This window comes from Schistocerca serialis, chromosome 7 (genome assembly GCF_023864345.2).
Source record: "Schistocerca serialis cubense isolate TAMUIC-IGC-003099 chromosome 7, iqSchSeri2.2, whole genome shotgun sequence".
Classification (NCBI taxonomy): Eukaryota; Metazoa; Arthropoda; class Insecta; order Orthoptera; family Acrididae; genus Schistocerca; species Schistocerca serialis.
In genome coordinates, this window is record NC_064644.1 from 144,390,411 (window position 1) to 144,412,512 (window position 22,102).

A 22,102-nucleotide genomic window follows, 5' to 3' on the forward strand; every position below is an offset into this window, starting at 1 on the left:
CTGCTATCCTGAGTGAAAGTGAAGAAGAATTACATGATCTGCTGAATGGAATGAAAAGAATAACGAATACTGAGTATGGATTAAGAGTAAATCGAAGAAAGGTGAAGGTACTGAAAAGCAGCGGAAATGGGAACAGCGAGAAACTTAACATCACGATTCATGATCACAAAGTAATGAAGTTAAGGAGCAAAATAACCCCAGTGACGGACGGAGCAAGGAGGACACTAAAAGCAAACTACCACTCGCAAAACAGGCATTCCTGGTCGAGATACGTCTACTGGTATCAAACATAGGACTTAATTTGAGGGAGAAGTTTCTGAGAATATACGTCTAGAGTACGGCATTGTATGGTAGTGAAGCATGGACTGTGGGAAAAACGGAGCAGAAGAGAATCGAAGCATTTGAGATGTGGTGCTACAGACGAATGTTGAAAATTAGTTGAATTATAAGGTAAGGAATGAGGAGGCTCTACCACTGACAAGAAGAAGGGACAGGATGACGGGGCATCTGTTGAGACACCTTGGAATGACTTCCATGGTACTAAAAGAAGCTGTAGAGGTTAAAAACTGTATATGAAGCCCGAGAAAATTGAGGACGTAGGTGCTACTCTGAGATGAAGAGGTTGGCACAGGAGAGGAATTCGTGGCGGGCAGCTTCGAAGCAATCAGAAGACTGATGACCCGAAAATAAAGAACTCATGCAAAACTCCAGCAGCGTTGTTGAATTTGCATTTGATAAGGTGACGTTGCTGTGTGATTAGATGGGCTGCAGGTATGAAGAACCAGTTCCTTGGATGTCATTGAATAATAAATGCAGTGGTAACAACAGTATATTTTTTCAGCAGCTGTGTACAGCCAATGTAGACAGTTTGTAAGAGATGTGCAATAACCCTGGTTTTGGGGCACTTAGCCAGCGAAGCACACAGCACCGTGTGGTGGAACCTAGGGTGTGAGGGCAGCAAACAACCCCAGCATATGTGGTGTCAGCCTTCTGGGGACCTCAGCCGGATGGCACTGATTCTTGCCTGGACTCCATCAGGGCGAGGCATAACACATGGGCCAGTGGGCAGCAGCTGGTTGTAGAAGCGAGTAAATGACATGAGTAGATGGCTGCCTTGGAGGTGTAGGAAGCAGTTTACGACCGATACTACATGGGGGGTGGGGCAGCTATTACACTGTCCACTAACATTAATGTGATCACCTATAAAAAGCCCAGTAATTTCGGGTAGGGAGTCAATAAGGTTCTGGAGAGTACCGACAGGGATGTATGTCCTCAGACCCCAGTGCCGCAGCCATTTGCCGTAAGTTTCTTTGTTATGGATCCGTGGTGCAAATAGCCATGGTGCTCCCTCAGATTCTTGACTGGTCTAAAATCCGTGGAGTTTGGTGGCCAGGGACTGTAGTGCCTAGAACCGCTCGGCCACTCCAGCCGGTCCCCAAACACAAACGCATACTAGTGTTGATCCATCATGGCTTCCAGAGTGATGAGATCATCCAGGAAATGGCATGAAAACATTACTCAAATCGTATTGCTCCGTCCTGGTTGCAGGTTATTTGCTTTCAGACATTTCACACTGTGCACGACAACAGCCATTGTCCAAAGGAGCACAAAACGTAATTCGTCTACAAAGGCCACCTGTTGTCACTCAGTGGACGTCCAATTGCTATATTAGCGTGTAAATTCCATCCTTCATCACCAGTGAACAGCACTTAGCATGGGCGCGTGAACCTTGCGCCTGCTGCAATGGCCCAAAAGTAGGAACAATCACTGAACCGTCGTTGAGGAGGAACTGTTGAATGCCCCTTGTTTCAGTTGGGTGGTCAGTTGCTGAATAGTTGCTCGTTTATTCACTAGTAGACATCTGCTCAACCATCGTTCATACCCGTAAATTACGGCCTGTTGAACACCACATTTATCTCAGCGCTGTTTTGGTAGCTCCACTTTGCCCTGCACAATATACTTTAACCGTAGTTATACATGGAGCAGTTTAAGAGCTTAGCCGTTTCAAAAAGTCTTCCACCCTCGACCTAGAAGTTAGTTATCGTACACTTTTGGACGTCCAATAAATAGCTTCGTTTTTGCGTTATGCAATGTCTCCAGTGTTTCCCGTATCCCCCGATATGCTTTCTACATTCATACTCTCCACTGCTACTGCGGCCACGTGCTATCTGTGAATGGTTATTGCACTTTGACAGCGAATATAGACGATAGTCACATTAATGTGACTAGACAGTGTAGTTTTCATATGCTTGTCTTGCTGTTATTATGAAATGGCGCCACTTCCTGTGACGTACCCTATCCAGGCTGCAAGCGTCAGGGCCCCCATGTGGTAACCACGCTCACCACAGTGCTGCCGACTTTCACCATGCTGACTCAGCACCTTTCGGTCGTTGGTAACAGAATTTAGAAGGCAACCTGCTGGCTCAAATAGTTGCAAATTGTGGAACCTACGTGGGAAATTAGTGTAGTAGCAGTTCGGTAGAAGTATTCCAATTGTACTGTCTAGCTCATCGCATATTTTTGCCACCTTGGAATCTATTTCTGAGACCGCAACTCAGTTAGCGAGCAGACAGTCAATTCAAATTTTAACTCTTCCTAAGACAGTGCCGTAGCTTCCATCGAGCAACTAGTCGCAGCAGACCTATCGGGTGAAAGGCAGAATCACTGAGCAAGTATCTGTGTTGATTGGTGGAGGGTTTACACTTAATATCCTTGACAACCAATGTTGCATTGCGTGGAGGAGAGTGGTATCTACTACTAAGGGGCGTCTACTACACTGACAAGGTGTCAATCTCTCGGGAACGAAATATTTCGCTACTGGGATAGAAGGATTTAAAACAACGGGAAGAACATGATCGAGGCGTATGGTTCCCTAGTACATAAATTATCCAAATCTTATCGCAAGTGAGAAAGCATCGGACTGCAGGGCGAAGTATTCTGTATGTTTCTTTCGCCACTGATCCATCAACTACCGTGTGCGGTACAGTCGACAGCAAGTCTCCAACGGATTCATTACCATGTGAACATAAAATCTTACTCAGCACTCCATAGAATTAGGTCCTGAAGTTGTTAATCCTTGCGCTGCAACAGATGGTCTCTTTACATTCCGTGCTGAGGCTGCTTTGGTTATGGTTGTACTGCTCGCCACCTGCTGGTGCCTGTGCTGAGACGACGTCCTGGCCGATATGAAAAACGTATCATCCGATTTTTCGAAAACTGTTCGGTGAAAAATTGTGATTTTTGCACATGTTACAGTCTAACATCTTTACTCGAAACTGAGATTAGGGTTTAACGTCCCGTCGACAGTGAGGTCATTAGAGATGGGGCACAACCTCGGTTTAGGGAGGTATGTGGAAAGTCATCGGCTGTGCCCTTTCAAAGGATGCATCGCGGCATTTGCCTGAAGCGATTTAGGGATATCACGAGAAACCAAAATCTGGATGGCTGATCATGGGTTTGAACAGTCGTCCTCCCGAATGTGAGTCCAATGTGCTAACCACTGCAGGACTCCGCTCAGTTCCTCCCTCGATAATTGACTGAATTACTTTTCATTTTCCGCAAACTTATTGCGCAACATCGAATAAAATAAATCGATGAACGATATTTTAAAAATGTCGCAGAGGTAAGCTTTGAGTCTGGTTAATGTAATGAAGTGTAGACGAGCCACAGAAATTTTATTTAAAACTGAGCGGAAAACAATATCTGATTTCGTTCTCAGGTTGTTAGGTTTTACATCCAAAGGACGATCACTTGCCAACTGCTATGAAATATGTATCATCTGTTTTTAAGATATCTATTAGGTAAAAAAATTGATTTTTATTCGTCTTAAAATCTGATTTAATTGTTTATAAAGGACTGAATATCTTTTCGTTATATGCGATAGTTGCTGTGCTGCATCAAATTTAGTAAAACGTTGCGCAAAATTTAAAAAAATTTTTGCAAAGTTGAAAAGACATAGCGTAAAGTTCGTTTATTGATGATTTTAGGTCATCCATTTTATTAAGTGAAATGTAGATAATATATTGAAATTTTAGTCAAATCTGAGAGCAGAGGGATATCTCATTTCATTCTAGAGTTAGGGGGTGTGATATTCGAAGGACTGCTAGCACACGACATGCTCATCCACGTCCTACATACTTGCACATGGTGAATCATGTCGTCATAACAATCATCATATCGGAACGAGGTCTACAGCAGGTGGTAGCACGCAACGGGGCCCATAGGCTGTGAGATAAATACTCGAACTTTTTTTACTCATCGAGAAATGGAAGTAACTCCTCCACAGCAGTGAGAGGTCGGCAGCTCAGGACGCATAAAGACGCCCATAGCACTGTAGGAAAATACAGCCGGTTTTTCGTATGCAGGTCTGCAACACCTGGGAAACGGCGTAGCAAGTCGTGTATCCACGTCTACATCAGCGAAGGTTTAAGTAACTTCTTTTTGCTTTAAACAATGAAATAATGTGAAGCGGACAAGAACGACCGCCAGCCAGTGCTAGTGGTGGAGTGGGTATTAATGGGCAGAGGCGCGCGGTCCAGATGGGCGTGACCGCGGGGCCCCACAGGAGCCGCACCACCGCACTGTTAGTTAGCGGCCGCCAATGCGCGCCGGTCCCTCAGAGGCGCGGAACAGGTGTTAATTACGGCCGCGGCCATAATTCACGCCGCTATTGAGGCCGGTTGCGTCACGCAGAGTGGCGGCCGACACCAGCGCCGCCGCCGCGACGCCGCCGCCGACGCCTCGGGCGTCTGCACAAACGGACGGCGCCGCGCCGCGTATTGTCCGCTGCCAAGGATTTATGGCGGCGTCCTCACGTGTCCCTCGAGAGGGGACCGCTGCATTCAGCCAGACACAGCTGCGGCCCGCGCAGATTACATTTAATAGCCGCGCCCATTCTGTGGCTGTGTCGGCCACCGCAGAGACATCTCAGGCCGACATGACGCCGTCGGGCGGTGTCCATTCGTCATATACCGACGACAGGGTACATAATTCAACGGCAGCACGAATCCCAGAGCTTATTCTTTTTCAATGTGCAGCATTGCATCTGCGATAATGGTTTCATTTCTTATGGGACATATTTATGAATGATTTCATATGATCAAGTTGAAACTATATGACAGACCAGAACTTGGTCCAGATCGCCTAATCACTTTGGCTAACCCTCTACCAATACATCGATTAGAATATCTGTTACACTTGTAATGTGCAACTTATCTATTGCCTACATTACGCTTTTCCGGACACTTTCGCAATATTTCTGCGCGCTATGCGACCTACATTAGGTAGGACTGAGGGAGCACGCCGAAGAAGTTCAAAGAAAGGCACCTCGCTTTGTATTATCACGAAATAGGGGAGAGAGTGTCACTGACATGCTAGATGTTTTAGGATGGTTATTTTTAAAACAAAAGAGTTTTTCGTTGCGGCAGGATCTTCTCATGAAGTTCCAACTTCCTCCGAACGCGAAAATATTTTGTTGACACTCACCTTTATAGGGTTAAACGATCATCGTAATAAAGTAAGGGAAATGAGAGCTCGCACGGAAAGATTGAAGTAGTCGTTTTTCCCGCGCCCTCTTCGATAATAAAAAGGAAGAAAAATACCATCAAGGTGATTGATAAATCTTCTGCTGAGCATTTAATTGTGAATTGCAGTGTAACCATGTACATGTAGATATCTCCACATCGATTTTAATCGATGTAGCATAGTGGTGTGTCATGGCAACTTCTACTCACATAAAAAAAAAGTTCCGGAACCTGTACAGAAAATTGGAATAGAGATCAACATAAACATCATTTCCGCCTTTTTTATTGCTCATGAAAACTAAACATTGTATGTTGTAGCACTATACAGCCAGACCTTTAGAGGTGGTGGTCCAGATCGCTGTAAACACCGTTACCTCTAATACCCAGTAGCACGTCCTCTTGCGTTGATGCGTGCCTGTATTCTTAGTACCATACGATCCAAAACTTCATCAAACCACTGTTGGTTCAGATTGTCCCACTCCTCAACGGCGATGCGGCGTAGATCCCTAAGAGTGGTCGATGGGTCACGTCATCCATAAACAGACCTTTTCGATCTATCTCAGGCATGTTCGATAGGTTCTATGTCTGGAGAACATGCAGGCCACTCTAGTCGAGTGATGTCGTTATCCTGAAGGAAATCATTCACAAGATGTGCGAGGTGGGGACGCGAATTGTCGTCCATGAAGAGGAATGCCTCGCCAATATGCTGCCGATATGGTTGCACTGTCTATCGGAGAATGGCATTTAAGTAACGTACAGACGTTACGGCACCTTCTGTGACCACCGGCGGCGTACGTCGGCCCCACGTAATGCCACCCCAAAACCTCAGGTAACCTCTACCTTGCTGTACTCGTTGGACAGTGTGTCTAAGGCGTTCAGCCTGACCGGGTTTGCCTCCAAACACGTCTCCGACGATTGTCTGGTTGAAGCTATATGTGACACTCATCGGTGAAGAGAACGTGACGCTAATCCTGAGCGGTCCATTCCTCATGTTACTTGGCCCATATGTACCGCGCTGCATGGTGTCGTGGTTGCAAAGATGGACCTCGCTATGGGCGTCGGGAGTGAAGTTGTGCATCATGCAGCGTATTGCGCACAATTTGAGTCGTAAGACAGTCCTGTGGCTGCGCGAAAAGTGATATTCAACATGGTGGCGTCGCTGTCAGGGATCCTCCGAGCCATTATGTGAAGCGGTCATCCACTGCAGTGGTAGCACTTGGGCGGCCTGAGCGAGGCACGTCATCGACAGTTCCTGTGTCTCTGTATCTTCTCCATGTCCGAACAACATCGTTTTGGTTCACTCCGAGATGCCTGTACACTTCCTTTGTTGAGAGCTCTTTCTGTCACAAAGTAACAATGCGGACGCCATCGAACCACGGTATTGACCGTCTAGGCATGGTTGAACTGCAGACAACACGAGCCGTGTACCTCCTTCCTGGTTTAGTGATTGGAACTGATCGTCTGTCGGACCCCCTCCATCTAATAGGCGCTGCCCATGCATTACATCTTGGGGAAGGTTTAATGGCATCTCTGAACAGTGAAAGGGACTGTTTTTGTGATACAATATCCACAGTCAAAGTCTATCTTCTAGAGTGAAACTATTTTTTAACCTCACGTCAGCCATTATTATTCTGTTTCCCATCCAGTATGGCTACAGCAGAAACAAGTTTCTATCTTAGTTTACGACAGACACTATAAACAATAGGATATATTCTGACACAGCTACCGTCAGATAAGTTAAAGATGTCTCTTTTTAACACATTTTGTTCTGTTACTATTACCGGTTACGGACGTTGTGTTCATTGTCAGATGTCTGCATTATATTTACGATGAAAACATTTCGAACTGACGAGTTTTCCAAAAGTAAATTGAAATTGAGGAAAATATCAAGATGGAACTCTATGGTGAACGTATAGCGCAAGTACTTACAAAGAATGTGTACCATTTCCTCTGAAGATTCGCTTGTTTTGTGTTGCAGGATATATTATAACAAATAAACGTACCAGTATCATTAACATGCGTATATCTTCATCACAATCACAGATGCACAGATCTGAAAGTGAGTCACCAGTTCCGCTTACAGATTAACGAATCAGATTTTACATTAACATCATATTACCTCCGTGTACTGATAGCAAAAAGTGACACTACATAGCAAAGATAGACCTCGTTTCACTCCTGAGAGACGTTAGGCGTATTTGCTGTGATTGTTAGGCAAATGTCTGCTATTTCTGTTTTGTAGTGTGTGGCTGGAATAAGCCCAAACAAGTACTGCTTATCACATCTTTTATGCAGCTCCCAGCGCGACAGAATGCGTCGGTATGTTTTTCACCACAAGCAAAATGATTTTCAAACTGGAATTCTAAGAGTCTGTTCGATTAGCGGTCGGAAATTAGTGTTGCGCGGCATTCGCTTTATCGGTAAGTGTTAAAAGAGCGACAGTAAAATACGAAGAATAATCAGAACTTCGGCAGTGACTGACCAACGCTGTTGCAGGTGAGGTAATAGTAAGTGTGGGTTGTTACTGCTGCCGCTGGAATACCGGTTATTCTTCGTGGTTTGCTGTCGCTGTTAATCATATCAATAAAACGGATACGAGAATAGACTAATATGGGATCGCTATATGTAATAGGCACTGAAAATGCCGCTTTAAAAATCATATTACGCAAAACTACGCACGACGATTTCCTAAGATTGCATGAATCACATGATGCGCCGTATTTATTTGGGCTTACTCCAGCTAGAAATTGCAAAGACAAAATTGCAGGTACCTGCAAAAAAAACCGCAGAAAATCTGCCTGACAACTCTTAGGAGAGACACCCTGTGTATTGTCTACATTAGACATCAGATATGAGTTGAGAGACACGATCATACACTGAGGTGACAAAAGTCATGGGATACCTTCTAATATAGTGTCGGACTCCCTTTTCCCAGCGTAGTGCAGCATGGACTCAACAAGTCGTTGGAAGTCCGCTGCAGAAGTATTGAGCCACGCTGACTCTATAGCCGTCGATAATTGCGAAAGCTTTGCTGGTTGCAGGATATTCTGCGCGAACTAATCTATCGATTACGTCCCATAAATGTTCGGTTGGATTCATGTCAGATGATCTGGGTGGCCAAACCATTCGCTCGAATTGTTCAGAATGTTCTTCAAATCAATGTTGTGGTCCGGTGACATAGAGCACTGCCATCCAATTCCTTCTTCGTTTGTAAACACGAAGTTTATGAATCGCTGCAAAAGGTTTCCAAGTAGCCGAACATAACCATTTCCAGTCAATGATCGGTTGAGCTGAACCAGAGGATCTAGTCCAGCCGACAGCATTATGGGGCCACCAGCAGCTTGCACGGTGGCTTGTTGACGACTTGGGTCAATGGCTTCGTGGGGTCTGCGCCACACTCGAAACCTGCCGTCAGCTCTTGCCAACTGAAATCGGCACTCATCTGACCAGAACATAGATTTCCAGTCGTCTAGCATCCAACCGATATCGTCACGATCAGAGGAAAGGCGTTGCTGGCGATGTCGTGCTGTTATAAAAGCCACTCACGTCTGTCATCTGCCCCCATATCTAATTAACGCCAAATTCCACCATACTGTCGAAATGGATACGTTCGTCGTACGTCACACATTGATTTTTGCGTTTATTTCACGCAGTATTGTTTGTCTCCAGGCACTGAAAACGTTACCGACAACTCTAGGCAAACGCCGCAGCTCTCGGTCGTTATGTTAAGGCCGTCGGACTCTGCGTTGACCGTGGTGAGAGGTAATGCCCGAAATCAGTTTTTCTCGGCACACTCATGGCACTGTTTATCTCGGAATATTGCCTTTCCTAACGATTTTCGAAATGGAATGTCCCATGCGTCTAGCACCACCCATCATTCCACGTTAAGTGTCTGTTAATTCCCGTGGTGTGGCCTAATCCCTTCGGAAGCCATTTCACACGACTGAGTACGAATGACAGCTCAGCCAATACACTGTCCTTTTATGCCTTGTGTTCTCGATACTACCGCTATTTGTATATGTGCATATCGCTGTCCCCTTCGCAATATTCAATGCGCAATATTGTTGCGCAATTGTTGCGTGTTCGCGCAATATTAACGTCACTTCCTTAATTAATCTGTGATACGTTAGTCATGCATCCTTTACAGCGATTCACTTCGTATTTATGTTGTACATGTGGAATATGCATCATTAATGCTTTTTATAGTAATTGTTCCGCATTATGAAAAATAATGAATGATTAAAAATGCTCATGAAATACAGTTTTGCTAAATGTAATAGGTATATATATATATATATATATATATATATATATATATATATATATATATATATATATATATATATATATATATTACATGCCGATCTTAATAGTAAGAAGTGATACGTATAATTTTGTTAGACTCTAGGAATATTTACTTTTGTCCGATGTGACAATACCTTTCGGGAGTTATTTAGAAAAAAACATTGTTAGGTAGTTCTGTCTGTATGTTGCAATTGATATATAGTGATGGGCTTTTATTTGTAAGTAGTCATATTTCTTGTAGGATATTCATAATATTGCAGTTTTCTGTATAGTGTACGATCTGCAGGTTGGTTTCCAAGTTTTCCCTGTTGCGAGTGCGTTGCACGAGATTAATGTCTTCAGTAATATATAATTTCTAGTATCTCCCGATTGGTTACCATAAAGTTTCAGTTATCGCCTCCAGAAAGTCAAGCTGCAGCCGTGGAAATCGGGGATAATGTTACACATTTGACTGTCCGCTGCCGCAGTATTTCTGGCACTGTCCTGTGCAGAACAAGAATAGGCATTGTAGTGGGGCAAAAACAGTCCCATGGACAGGGTCTCGTTATGAGATTTTGATATTATGCTCCCATGAAGATTTCTCCCTTACTAGCACTACACTATGGGAACCAGAGAAAAAGAACTTCACCTTGCGCAATGGTTTGGTGAATCCACATACTTCCTCTGTCTGACTTGCTCCTTGGTCTCGGGACTGTAGTGATACAACCAGCACTCGTTTATGCTCATCAAGTGGCTGAAAAAGCCAACTGGAATCTCTTTACGCAACTACAGCATTTCCGATGCTACCTATGTTTCGCCGGGGTTCTGGAGGGGTGCTACCAGTTGCGAAACCTAGCGTGTCGAGACCTCGGCCACGATCAAAATTTCACGCAAGATGCTGTTAACTGATCCATGACTGATTTTCATTGTTTCCACTATCACCTCTACTGTGAATTCTTTGCGATTCGCAGTTCTTTACAGGATGATAGTCTGTCACTTATTTCTTCGTCTTCCAGATATGTCCGACCACACTAAACCTTCCGGAACGCCTAACAACTCAACTGAAATTTTGGTTCGCTGTTATCTTACACTTCTACCAACTCAGCAGAGAACGTAGCAGCGTTATTGTTTTTGTAAGAGGGAAAGGAATTAGAGCAAATACTGTAATTTGTCAGTAGGATGCGCCATTTTGGTCTGGCTCTATCCTACTGTACTCCGATGTGGGGATATCAGTGTGTACCAGGACAACAAAATGGTTCAAATGGCTCTGAGCACTATGGGACTTAACTTATTTGGTCAATAGTCCCCTAGAACTTAGAACTACTTAAACCTAACTAACCTAAGAACATCACATACATCCATGCCCGAGGCAGGATTCGTACCTGCGACTGTAGCGGTCGTGCAGTTCCAGACTGTCTAACATTCTGCGTGGTTTCTGTTTGTTCTAAGTCGTGTCTCCCTACCACTTTCGCGCAACGACGCTCTGAGCGTGTTTTTTAGGGAATTTATTAGTTTGAATCTGAGACCTTATAAAATAAATAAAATAAAATATTAATTATTTTATCTGTATGATAGTGATTGGTTGTAATTAATATTTGCTTATCTGGAACGTGGACGTTTAATTATTTGGTATCAGACGCTTGACAATGGCTTTTTCGTAAATGCAATGTTATTCGTAGTTGACCGAGAAATAAGACTCAAATAATCGGACTTCGTATTTAAATCGTTTCCAAAGACTGCTGCGGTAGGTGCGGACTCAAATCTAAATTCTCAATATTAGAGTAATTTTGCCAGCCATGTCAATACGTCGTACAGAGGTGACTGTCTACTAAACATATAGAGTTTACACAGTTAGTTAAATCAGATATATTCAACCAATAAGCCTACAGTTAAATAATTCTACTTACTTTCATAAATATAAATTCTTTACAGAATCGAGTGCCTAGTAAGATTGCAACTCGCAGTGTTCTTATATAACATCAAATATGGCGGTGTGCCAGTCAATGAAATATACGTGCTTCCCGCACCAATCCAAGACCTCTCCTTCTTAATGAAACATAAGAGTATCGTAATTGTGTTTTTTGTTTTATCAGCGACATAGCGCTGCAGTTCTGTGCCATAGGCTTTATTTATTTGTCAGAGATTAATTATTTAATTAAGATTTCGCGTTTCCGAGGAAACTCACGCACGGCATGCAAATGTGCCTTTATACTGCCCCCTGAATTGCGAGGCGAAAGGACACACCTGCAGGCGAGTAATTCACCTAAAGGCACAAGAAAATCTAAGTTATCTACAACTATTTACATGACTTACATTATACTGTATATTATATACCAAATTTGAATGACGCGTGTGCGCCGTAAAAGTTCTTATGTTGGCAAAATAGAGGGCGCGCATGCGCAGAAGCGTCAGTATTACTCCGGGACTGCCGTTATATCGTAAATTTAGATCACGCGGCACAGTATTGCAGTTCATATTGTTCGTGTGCGCGCGCATTTCTTAGTCGTTGCACAAAGAAAATATTCCACCAAGATTACATATGAAGACTACATTCTATGACAGGTAACTTAGTTTTAAAATTACAATATTTGTTATAATACAGTACAACTTTAGATTGTTGAATGTTCTTAGTTACATAGTATTGCATTGAAATGCTTCAAAGAAAAATGTCTTTATGTTTCAGGTGCGTTGACCTATACACATCGTGTCGTTATTACAGTTTATATTCATCTGCTGCACAATAATTTTTCACAGGTTAGTGTCGTCGTGGTAAAGTTTTTTGATCACAGTAACATCGCTGAATAACAACGTGATTGATACATAAGCATGTCCATTTCCTATTTCTATTATAGTCGTTGTGATGCAGTTCGTTGTGACAAAAAGCATTGTTTATTACAGATCAGACGTGACCCCTCGAGTAATTGGTCCATATGCAGTTTGTTTTCGATATTTCGTGGAAGCTTGGTTGCAGAACCTCGGACGGCACATAGGTGGCGTCGATCCTTGGACAGTCCAGGTAAGTGTGTCCGTCACATTTCGAGAACATTCCATTCCCTGAAGTTCCAACCAAAATTCTTCCACTCGTCGTGTTGTTTTCTGGACAGGCACGTTGTGACCATTTAATCCAGTTAATATCTTGAAGTTAGATACTGTAGTAATGTCACTAGACGATGCACCAATTACGCACTTCACATTTTCAGTTTTTTTTTTTTTTAAATATAGCTCACCTAAATGTTCGTAGTTACTTATCGAAGAAATCGTTCATCGCGTTTACAAAGGTACGAAGCATCATGAATGTCATTAACAGTTTCTTTCACATAGGTTTCTGCGTAGTTGCAGACTTAGTAATGTACGTTAATGTCCGTGAACAGTGGTTCACTACGCATTTTTTTTTAAGTTTATTTTTTCTTTTTTTTTTACATTTTGGCACTCGTTATTGCTCAAATTTTCACATAGTAACAGTTACATTATACATCAGTTAAAAAAAAAAAAAACATAAGTAATCATACATATACACGTCACATATTTTCTTAGCATAAACATAATACAGTTACACATAAACATGTTTACATCATCATTACATAACTAAAAATTATTACATTGTGTCACATTTGATTACATGAATTGCAGATATTTACGTCCTCTTTAACGGTTTTTCTGGGATTTTATCGATTTTTTTTTTTTTTTTTTTTTTGTGATGTCATCTGAAATTAAGATGGGTTAGACACAACATTCACTACATCAGTAGGCAAGACCAGGCGTTTTCACTACTCAATAAATATTCAAAATAATAAGAGACGGAAAACTGTTCGATTCCTCGCGTTTTGTGCGTGTGTGTATAGTGTCTGTGTGGCCTTGGCTACTGGTAGATGCTTTTCTTGCTGAGAGATGTGCGTCTAATCTACTTCTCGAAGTAAAAGATCGCTTCACAGATGACGTCTGTCGGTTCGTCAGGTGTCATACCAAGTCAGTGGTACCTACAGTCACAAATGTTCCGTGAAAAATTAATATATCATTCACTGCTACGTAATCATAGATTTTACTTTAATATTCAGTCTTCTCGGTGGTGCCGCGGCTTTGAAAGAAAAGTTCTTCTGTCTTCAACTGCGTCTTTAAGGTTGCCATGTTTTCCGCGTTCTGTTTCATTAGCATTTGTAACATGTTGGCAATGTTTACTGTTTGCAAGGTCTCTGCCCCCGCCGCGTCATTAGACGTGACGTCATGTATTAACATGGGCTCTGACTGAGACTTTGAAATTTTTGTGGTGGACGGCCTATTGTCAAAATTTCCGTTAACACTTCCGTCAATATTTGATGAATCGTCACTACCGGTTGCTGTCGCAAAGTCATTTTCTAACACTTGTCTCTCGTCCGAGTCGGATTGCGTCTGAATAGTATGTCTTTGCTGTTCCATCTTTGCGTATTGTTTTCTAGTTATGACCATGCCACACGTGATATATGTTTCAAGAAAATAATGTTTGACACTGGTTTTAAAATAAAATGCAGTTGAGCATGAATCGCTCGTAGCAACAATGGCTGTTTGTTAATTTAGAAATGTAAACTGAATATGGGATTATTGTTAATGGCTGCTGTCCGTGTTACAACGTATCGTACAGAAGTCGGCCATATTGTACACTCGTGTATTGGTATTGTTGCAGAAGTTATTGTTTAAGGAAAAGTACTGAGAATGAAATTTATCACTGAAAACTGCTACGCGCGAAAGAAATACTACAGAATCTACTGAAGAGCTAATACACTGAATTATGCGTCTGGTCAAGCCTGCCAATGCAAAGATGCTGCGTCTTACCTTATTTTGCTGGAAGCTTCATTGCGTCTTCCCGCAAAATTTTATAATTGGCAAATATCTTCAGATTTTTGTTATTCCTCATATAGTCAAGTCCAGGTCCAGAAAGTTGATTTTTCACATGAAACAAAGAGAACAATGTAACAAATGACAAAATAACAAGTCCGACACGCAGTCGCCAATATAAAATAAATAAAATAAAATAAAATATTAATTATTTTATCTCTATGATAGTGATTGGTTGTAATTAATATTTGCTTATCTGGAACGTGGACGTTTAATTATTTGGTATCGGACGCTTGACAATGGCTTTTTCGCAAATGCAATGTTATTCGTAGTTGACCGTGAAATAAGACTCAAATAATCGGACTTCGTATTTAAATCGTTTCCAAAGACTGCTGCGGTAGGTGCGGACTCAAATCTAAATTCTCAATATTAGAGTAATTTTGCCAGCCATGTCAATACGTCGTACAGAGGTGACTGTCTACTAAACATAAAAAGTTTACACAGTTAGTTAAATCAGATATATTCAACCAATAAGCCTACAGTTAAATAATTCTACTTACTTTCATAAATATAAATTCTTTACAGAATCGAGTGCCTAGTAAGATTGCAACTCGCAGTGTTCTTATATAACATCAAATATGGCGGTGTGCCAGTCAATGAAATATACGTGCTTCCCGCACCACTTATCCAAGACCTCTCCTTCTTAATGAAACATAAGAGTATCGTAATTGTGTTTCTTGTTTTATCAGCGACATAGCGCTGCAGTTGTGTGCCATAGGCTTTATTTATTTGTCAGAGATTAATTATTTAATTAAGATTTCGCGTTTCCGAGGAAACTCACGCACGGCATGCAAATGTGCCTTTATAACCTGTTGCTGGCAAGGAGACGCCAGACCACACATGACATGTAGAGTTCAGAAGAGTTCAGTGAGACTAGCGATGATATAACCAAATACTTAATGATTTCAGCGTCAGCTCCACTGCACTCCCTGTAAAAAAGAATCTTAATACTAACTAAATGTAGTGGAAGGGGTTCAAGGCTTTCCTATCTTTAGTTAGCTGGTAAAATTACGTCGAAAAAGCAGTTAAGTTTACCATTGGAAATTTTATTCTACTCACAAAACATTGTTTATAAATTGCACTATTGATAAGAGGAAATGTTTTAATACAAGATGATAAAAACCAACTGCGTTCAACAAAATTGTGAATGAATATTCCCTGAATGGGTTTCCAAGTTCTACAATGGATCGAAGGATGACCCATGCCATGTTGTTGTTGTTGTTGTGGTCTTCAGTCCTGAGACTGGTTTGATGCAGCTCTCCATGCCATATCACATCTATAATCTAGGTTTCAATTAAGTTTCACAAAAGAGAAAACTATCAAAATGGTCTACAGTGACCCTCAATTTTCGTAAATTACAGTGGCTGATGTAGCTTCTCAATAATTATATGACAGAAAAATCATCGCGTTTCAGATTTTAACTTACGTAGCAAATGTGAATACCATGAGCTTTAATTGACGATCGACACTAGTATTACGCAAAACGGGGGTGTAACAGATGAGACTTCTGCAGTTCTGAGTGAAGCTTTACGCGCTGTTATGCGGCATCGCGTGCGTTCATTACCTTGTCGTTGGCTAGGCAGCTTCAGGGTGGGCAGCGGGCGGCGCAGCTCCACCTTCGCCGTCTCGGAAGCAACTCTCTCCTAACTTCCCGGTACTACAATTTACCGAAGTTGGTTTAAAAAAAAACTCTCTGGCTGTGTTTTCATCTGACCAATGAGGGTCTCAATGTTAACCTTAAGCTCCGCCTACAAAAATTCTGTCTATCCAATGGGAAACGTTATACCTTTCATGGTGGGGCAATGTTTATAACGTTTGCAACGTAACAGAGACACGAAAAAGTCTCACGTTAAAACTTGCGGCTGGTGTGGCCCTTTTAGTGTCATCGTAAGATCTATACTGTTCTTCTGAAGGGCTCTAGCTTTTAACATGGGCTGGGGGGGTGGTCCTAGTGGTTACTTTTCGTGGTGGGGTAATGTTTTTTTAGGTTTGCAACGTAACAGAGACAGGAAAAAGTCTCACGCTAAAACTTGTGGGTGGTGTGGCCCTTTTAGTGTCATCGTAAGATCTATACTGTTCTTCTGGAGGGCTCTAGCTTTTAACATGGGCTGGGGGGTGGTCCTGGTGGTTAGCTGGAAACGTGGGTATCCGACTCTTATCGTAGGGCCTTCTAGCTTAACACGGTTCTGCTCTCGGCTTCTGTTCTCGTTTCTCCCCTCGGAACTGCGTCTGTCTCACGGTGGGAAGGTATGAGATGCACTTAGGCATTCTTGTGATAGTCTGTGGTATTCCTTTTGCTCACTCGTTACTCGTATTACTTTGGTTAATTTAATGTCACGATTTATTTGGAGCTATGTGACATACTACTGGATTTGCTTATCATGTCAGGATTTTCATGGAAGGTGTTGTATTTGCCTGACACCTTACAACTGTAGCGCCTAGAACCGCTCGGCCACTCCGGCCGGCACCAGGACAACAAAGAGTGACTGTAGGATGTGTTGAACGAGTAAGAGAGTCTGTGTGTGTGGCTCTAAGAAATCAGTTCTGAAGGCTAGCCGTGAGTTAGCATCGACGTCTGCGTGGTGACTTTTAAGGAGAGGCCTGCAACTACGTCCTTATTGTTTGTGGTTACTTCAAGTTCTAAGGCTCACAGACTATGGTTTAATAGCCAACTTTACAAACTAAATGTTGCTATACGATGGCGATGATTTTGGGGATCGTGTCATCTTCAGTGAAGAATCAAAATTTCGTCTGAGTGGGAGTGTGAACACACATAGTGCGTGCATCATAAGACGCGTGAGCGCGGGAGGGGCTGGGTGGTCAGCAAATCCCTTGCTATATGGTACAGCTGCAACGAGAATCTAATATATTTAATATTTATTTGCCATATCCTGGCGGAAAAATTTTATGGGACATCTTTTCCAGTGAAGCAGCTGTAACTGGTGTTTCTTACCTTGATGTGCTAGAACTATGGCTGTTTTCTCAACTGAAAGAAGTTGAACCACAGAACGTTATTTGGCAGCAGGATGGTGTGCCGCGCACTGGTGTAACTCGATACGCGATTGGTTAAGCGACGTTGTATTCGACCGCTACATTGCCCGCATTGGGCCTGGACGAAAAAGATTATTTCGCGTGTCCTCCACGTTAACAGGATCTGACGCCATGCGATTTTTACCTGCCGGCCGGAGTGGCCGTGCGGTTCTAGGCGCTACAGTCTGAAGCCGAGTGACTTCTGCGGTCGCAGGTTCGAATCCTGCCTCGAGCATGGATGTGTGTGATGACCTAATGTTAGTTAGGTTTAATTAGTTCTAAGTTCTAATGGACTGATGACCTCAGAAGTTAAGTCGCGTAGTGCTCAGAGCCGTTTGAACCATTTTGAATTTTACCTTTGAATGTTCGTAAAGGTTTATGTACATGTCCCTCCATTTCCAGCTGATCTAACCGACAGGGCTGAAATAGTTTTTACAACAATTACTCCAGACGCACTAATCAAGGTTTGGTTAGAAATCGCCTGTAGACTCGATGCAGGACGTGCGCATAGAAAACTTCATAAAAGAAACTAAGTCGTTGTATCATTTACTCTACTATTTATAATTGTAATCTGAATGTAATAAATGCAAAACCTCCGATATTCATTTGGAAACACACTGTATAATGATTCGCAGCTTTAGGACCTACAGGTGTTGAAACGAATTTATGTTGGAGATGGCGCAAACTTGATGGACGCCGTGCATACGTTATGCAGATACTAAAGCCACTGGACGAGAATGATGTTATCACCCGTCTACCCTTGCCATCAGAACGTCTTTTACTGGCGCTTACCGAAAGAGGCCTGGCTTACAAGGGAGTTGTGAAATGCGATTAGACAGCATTGTATTCAGCTGTGGCTGGGCTACGTTTGTGTGTTGACTTAGAATATCTGTAGTTGATCTCTTTCCCAGAAAAAAAGCAGGGGCTTGAGGAGGACTTGAAAAATGTAACTGGACAGTAAAATACTCAGTTCTTATTTGGACAGGTACACAGGGTGATTTTGTCCACCGGGTATAAACTCAGGGACTGATCGATGAGGACAAAAAATCTAATGAACTTATGTCCGGAAAAGCATGGTTTCCATGCTAGAGATCATTTATTCAGTCATACTTTGATACTCAGACTGCGGTCTAATACGCGCTGCATCATGCAGCCACAGTTACAGTACGCATGATTTCCTCATACAGGGTATTCCTCATAAGTCACGCCCTAGCGCGCTCTCCTGCCATAGTAACTGCTAATACTGTGTTCGATTCACTGCTCATGCTGGCTCATCTTGTAGTGGATGTGATATAGCGTTGTACACAATAGTTCCGTATTCGAATCAAGAGCTTGCCGACATGGTGTTTACTTACGGAAAGGCAAATGGCAACGGGAGGCGGGCAGGAAAGTTGCATCAGGAGATCTGTCCCCGCCGACAGCAACCTCAGAATTCAGTGTTTGCAACAGTGTTTCGCCGTTTTTCTGAAATAAGATCATTTCAGGACGCCTGAAATCACAGAGGACATACCCGAAATGTTTTGACACCAGACTTGGAGGAATTAACAGTGTGGAATGCGACCGCCATGTCAGTACCAGGCAGCTGGACCGCCAGTACAGGGTAAACCAGACGACCGTGTGGAACATTCTCCATGACAACTCTTTCTACTCTTGTCACTTACAGCCTGTGCAGGGCTTACTAGCGACGAACTTTCCACATCGGGAGCAGTTTTGTCACGATTTCCTCACCAGGTGGCCACGATTCCGTAATTTGTATCATTCATCCTATTCACAGGTGAGGCCACCTTTACGAGGAGTGGTATCTTCAACTTTCATAACAGTTATCTGTGCGATCATACGCAGAACCCCCATGGTATCGTGACAGTGAATCATCAGCATCTGTGCAGCCGGAGTGTGTGGGCCGGGATAATTGGCGACCGTATTTTGGGACCAGTCTTCGTTCTACGTCGCCTAACAGGCCGAAACTATTGGCGTTCCTTGCCGGTCACTTTCCCTACCCTGCTGTAAGGAGTGCCATTCATCATTCGAAGGGTTATATGGCTGCAACATGATGGTACTCCAGCCCACTTCGCCGTTAACATCTGGAGTCATATCAGTTGTGTCTTCCACGATCAATGGATCGGACGATAGGGTCCACTTTCATAGCCTGCTTGTTCACTGGAACTCAACCCGTGCGATTTCTGTTTATGCGGCCGTATCGTGTATACAGAGCCCATTCCAGGTGTGGAGACGCTGGAGTAGCGTATTCATGCTGCCTTTGACACTGTTCACATGCAGCCTGGCCGATGTAAAGCTGTGACACAGAAAATGCTACGGCGCGTACACGCCGCGTCGAGGCGCATGGAAGACAGTTTCAGCACATACTTACGTTCTAGTTTAAAACCGAGTTTTTGTGCTCATCACGACACTGAACAAAGATCATACCTGATAAGGCAGCAGCAATAATGTTTAAGTACATTTAGATGTCATTAGTATATAAGTGGAAGTTACTCGATAGAAAGCAATGGACGAAAAACTGTAGTCAGACAGACACATTTTTATGAAGTCATGTCTGACCCACAGACGACTCGTTGACATTCTGTTTTTAGTGTGACTATCGAAACAGGTTATAGCACTATCTGCTAAGCTTAGTTGTTCCATTTTCATGTATTTTCATGAAAAACCTTGCTGAACTCAATGTACAGTCACAATGATCGCTTTACGATCTCTTAACGGTTTTTTCGGTAGCTTGATTGACAGATGTTGTGGACATTATAAGTCTTCAGGTAGTACGTCATCTTTTCATGAACAGTTCACTTCAAGAGGTTAAATACTGTCGGTTTTAGTCTGACTGATTTAGAATCGTCTGACGGTTTAATCTTTTATGGCTGTTGGTCGAACTAAGTTTCGTCTCTCCCCAGAGTGACAGATACTACCAAGGAGATTGTGTTTCCTCCTTTAAATCTTCACAGGAACGTCAAATTGACAAATATCGAAACAAGAAATTCGACTGAAATTATTCTACCTAGAGTATGCGAAAGAGCTGTAATAGCAGTCAGTAGGTCATTAGAGGAATGAAGCGTTCTTAGCAATTGGGAAAAATGCACAGTTCATTCCTGTTTTCAAGAAGGGTCGTTGAACAAAGGGACAAAACTGGAAGTCTATATCGCTGACTTTAGGGTGTCATAGAAGTTTCGACAGTGTTTTATGTTCACATGCTATAGCATCTACGGAGACCAAGTATATGCTATATAAGAACGAACTTGACTTCCACATACAATGATCGTGTGAAACCCAGCTCGCTTTGCTCGTGGACGAGATCCAGATAACACTTAGTACTGGCGCCAAAGTAGATACAGCGTTTCGTGACTTCTAGAAAGCGTTCAGAACAATTCTGCACTGCAGTTTAGCTAACAAAATGTGAGTAAATGGAATATTAGAAAACTCGTGTTATCGGGTTAAGGCGTTCGTGGTAAACAGAGAGCAAAATGTCATTCTTAACAGTCTTCAGGTGTAAAAGTAATTTTGGGAGTGTCCCAAGGCAATTTTAAGGGACCATAACCTTTAGTAATAGACCTATATATAAATGAGCTTGTGAACATAGTTTCATGTCCCTTGAGGGTTTCACAGAAGACTCCGTTGAGTACAGAGAAGTCGTAACATTAGGAAATTGTAGCGAAACGAGCGAAACGCAGAAATAGCTGCCGAGGATCTACGCTTGGTGCGGGATTGCGCAGTTGTGTCTCATGATAAAAAACAGGCAGAAGGGGCAGTTACTGTATAATTATACAGAACTACCAGTGCAAGCAGTTAGATCCATTAAATACCTATGAGTGTGCGTACTGGACAATTTAAAGTGAAACGACCAGATAAAACTAACCTCAGGTAAGGCAGGTATCAGACAGAGATTTATTGGCACAATCATCAGAAAGTGTAATGCACCCACAAAGACCGAGCAAGGTGGCGTAATGGTTAGCACACTCGACTCGCATTCGGGATCAAGACTGTTCAAAACCGCGCCTGGACGTCCAGATTAAGTTTTCCGTGATTTCCCCAAATCGCTTCAGGTAATTCTGGATCGTTTCTTTGAAAGATCACTGGCGACTTCCTTCCCGATCCTTTCCTGATCCGGTGGGACCGATGACCCCGCTGTTCGGTTCCCTCCCCCAAAACATCCAACCAACCAGCCGGATATTACTATGATACTATGCAGCCACAAAGAAGATAGCTTACAAAGCTGTCGTTTGGTAATACTTGAGCATTGTGCATTAGTCAACCATTCGAACATTATGTGATCAAAAGTATCCGGACACCTGGCTAAAACTGACTTCCAAGTCCGTGGCGCCCTCCTTGGGTAATGCTGGGATACAATATTGTATAGTTCCACACTTTGCCTTAATGACAGCTTCTACGCTCGC

The 22,102-nt window shown here is 42.7% G+C and overlaps 1 protein-coding gene across 1 annotated transcript in view; it reads left to right on the forward strand.

Annotated features, from left to right (window-relative positions):
• Positions 1 to 4,538: 4,538 nt before the first annotated feature.
• Positions 4,539 to 22,102, forward strand: part of LOC126412937 (serine/threonine-protein kinase fray2-like) — a 199,675-nt gene continuing 182,111 nt past the window's right edge. The window contains exons 1-2 of the mRNA XM_050082828.1: positions 4,539 to 4,582; positions 4,693 to 4,981. Of these exons, the coding sequence (XP_049938785.1) occupies positions 4,539 to 4,582; positions 4,693 to 4,981 (333 nt within the window). The remainder of the gene's footprint in view (positions 4,583 to 4,692; positions 4,982 to 22,102) is intronic.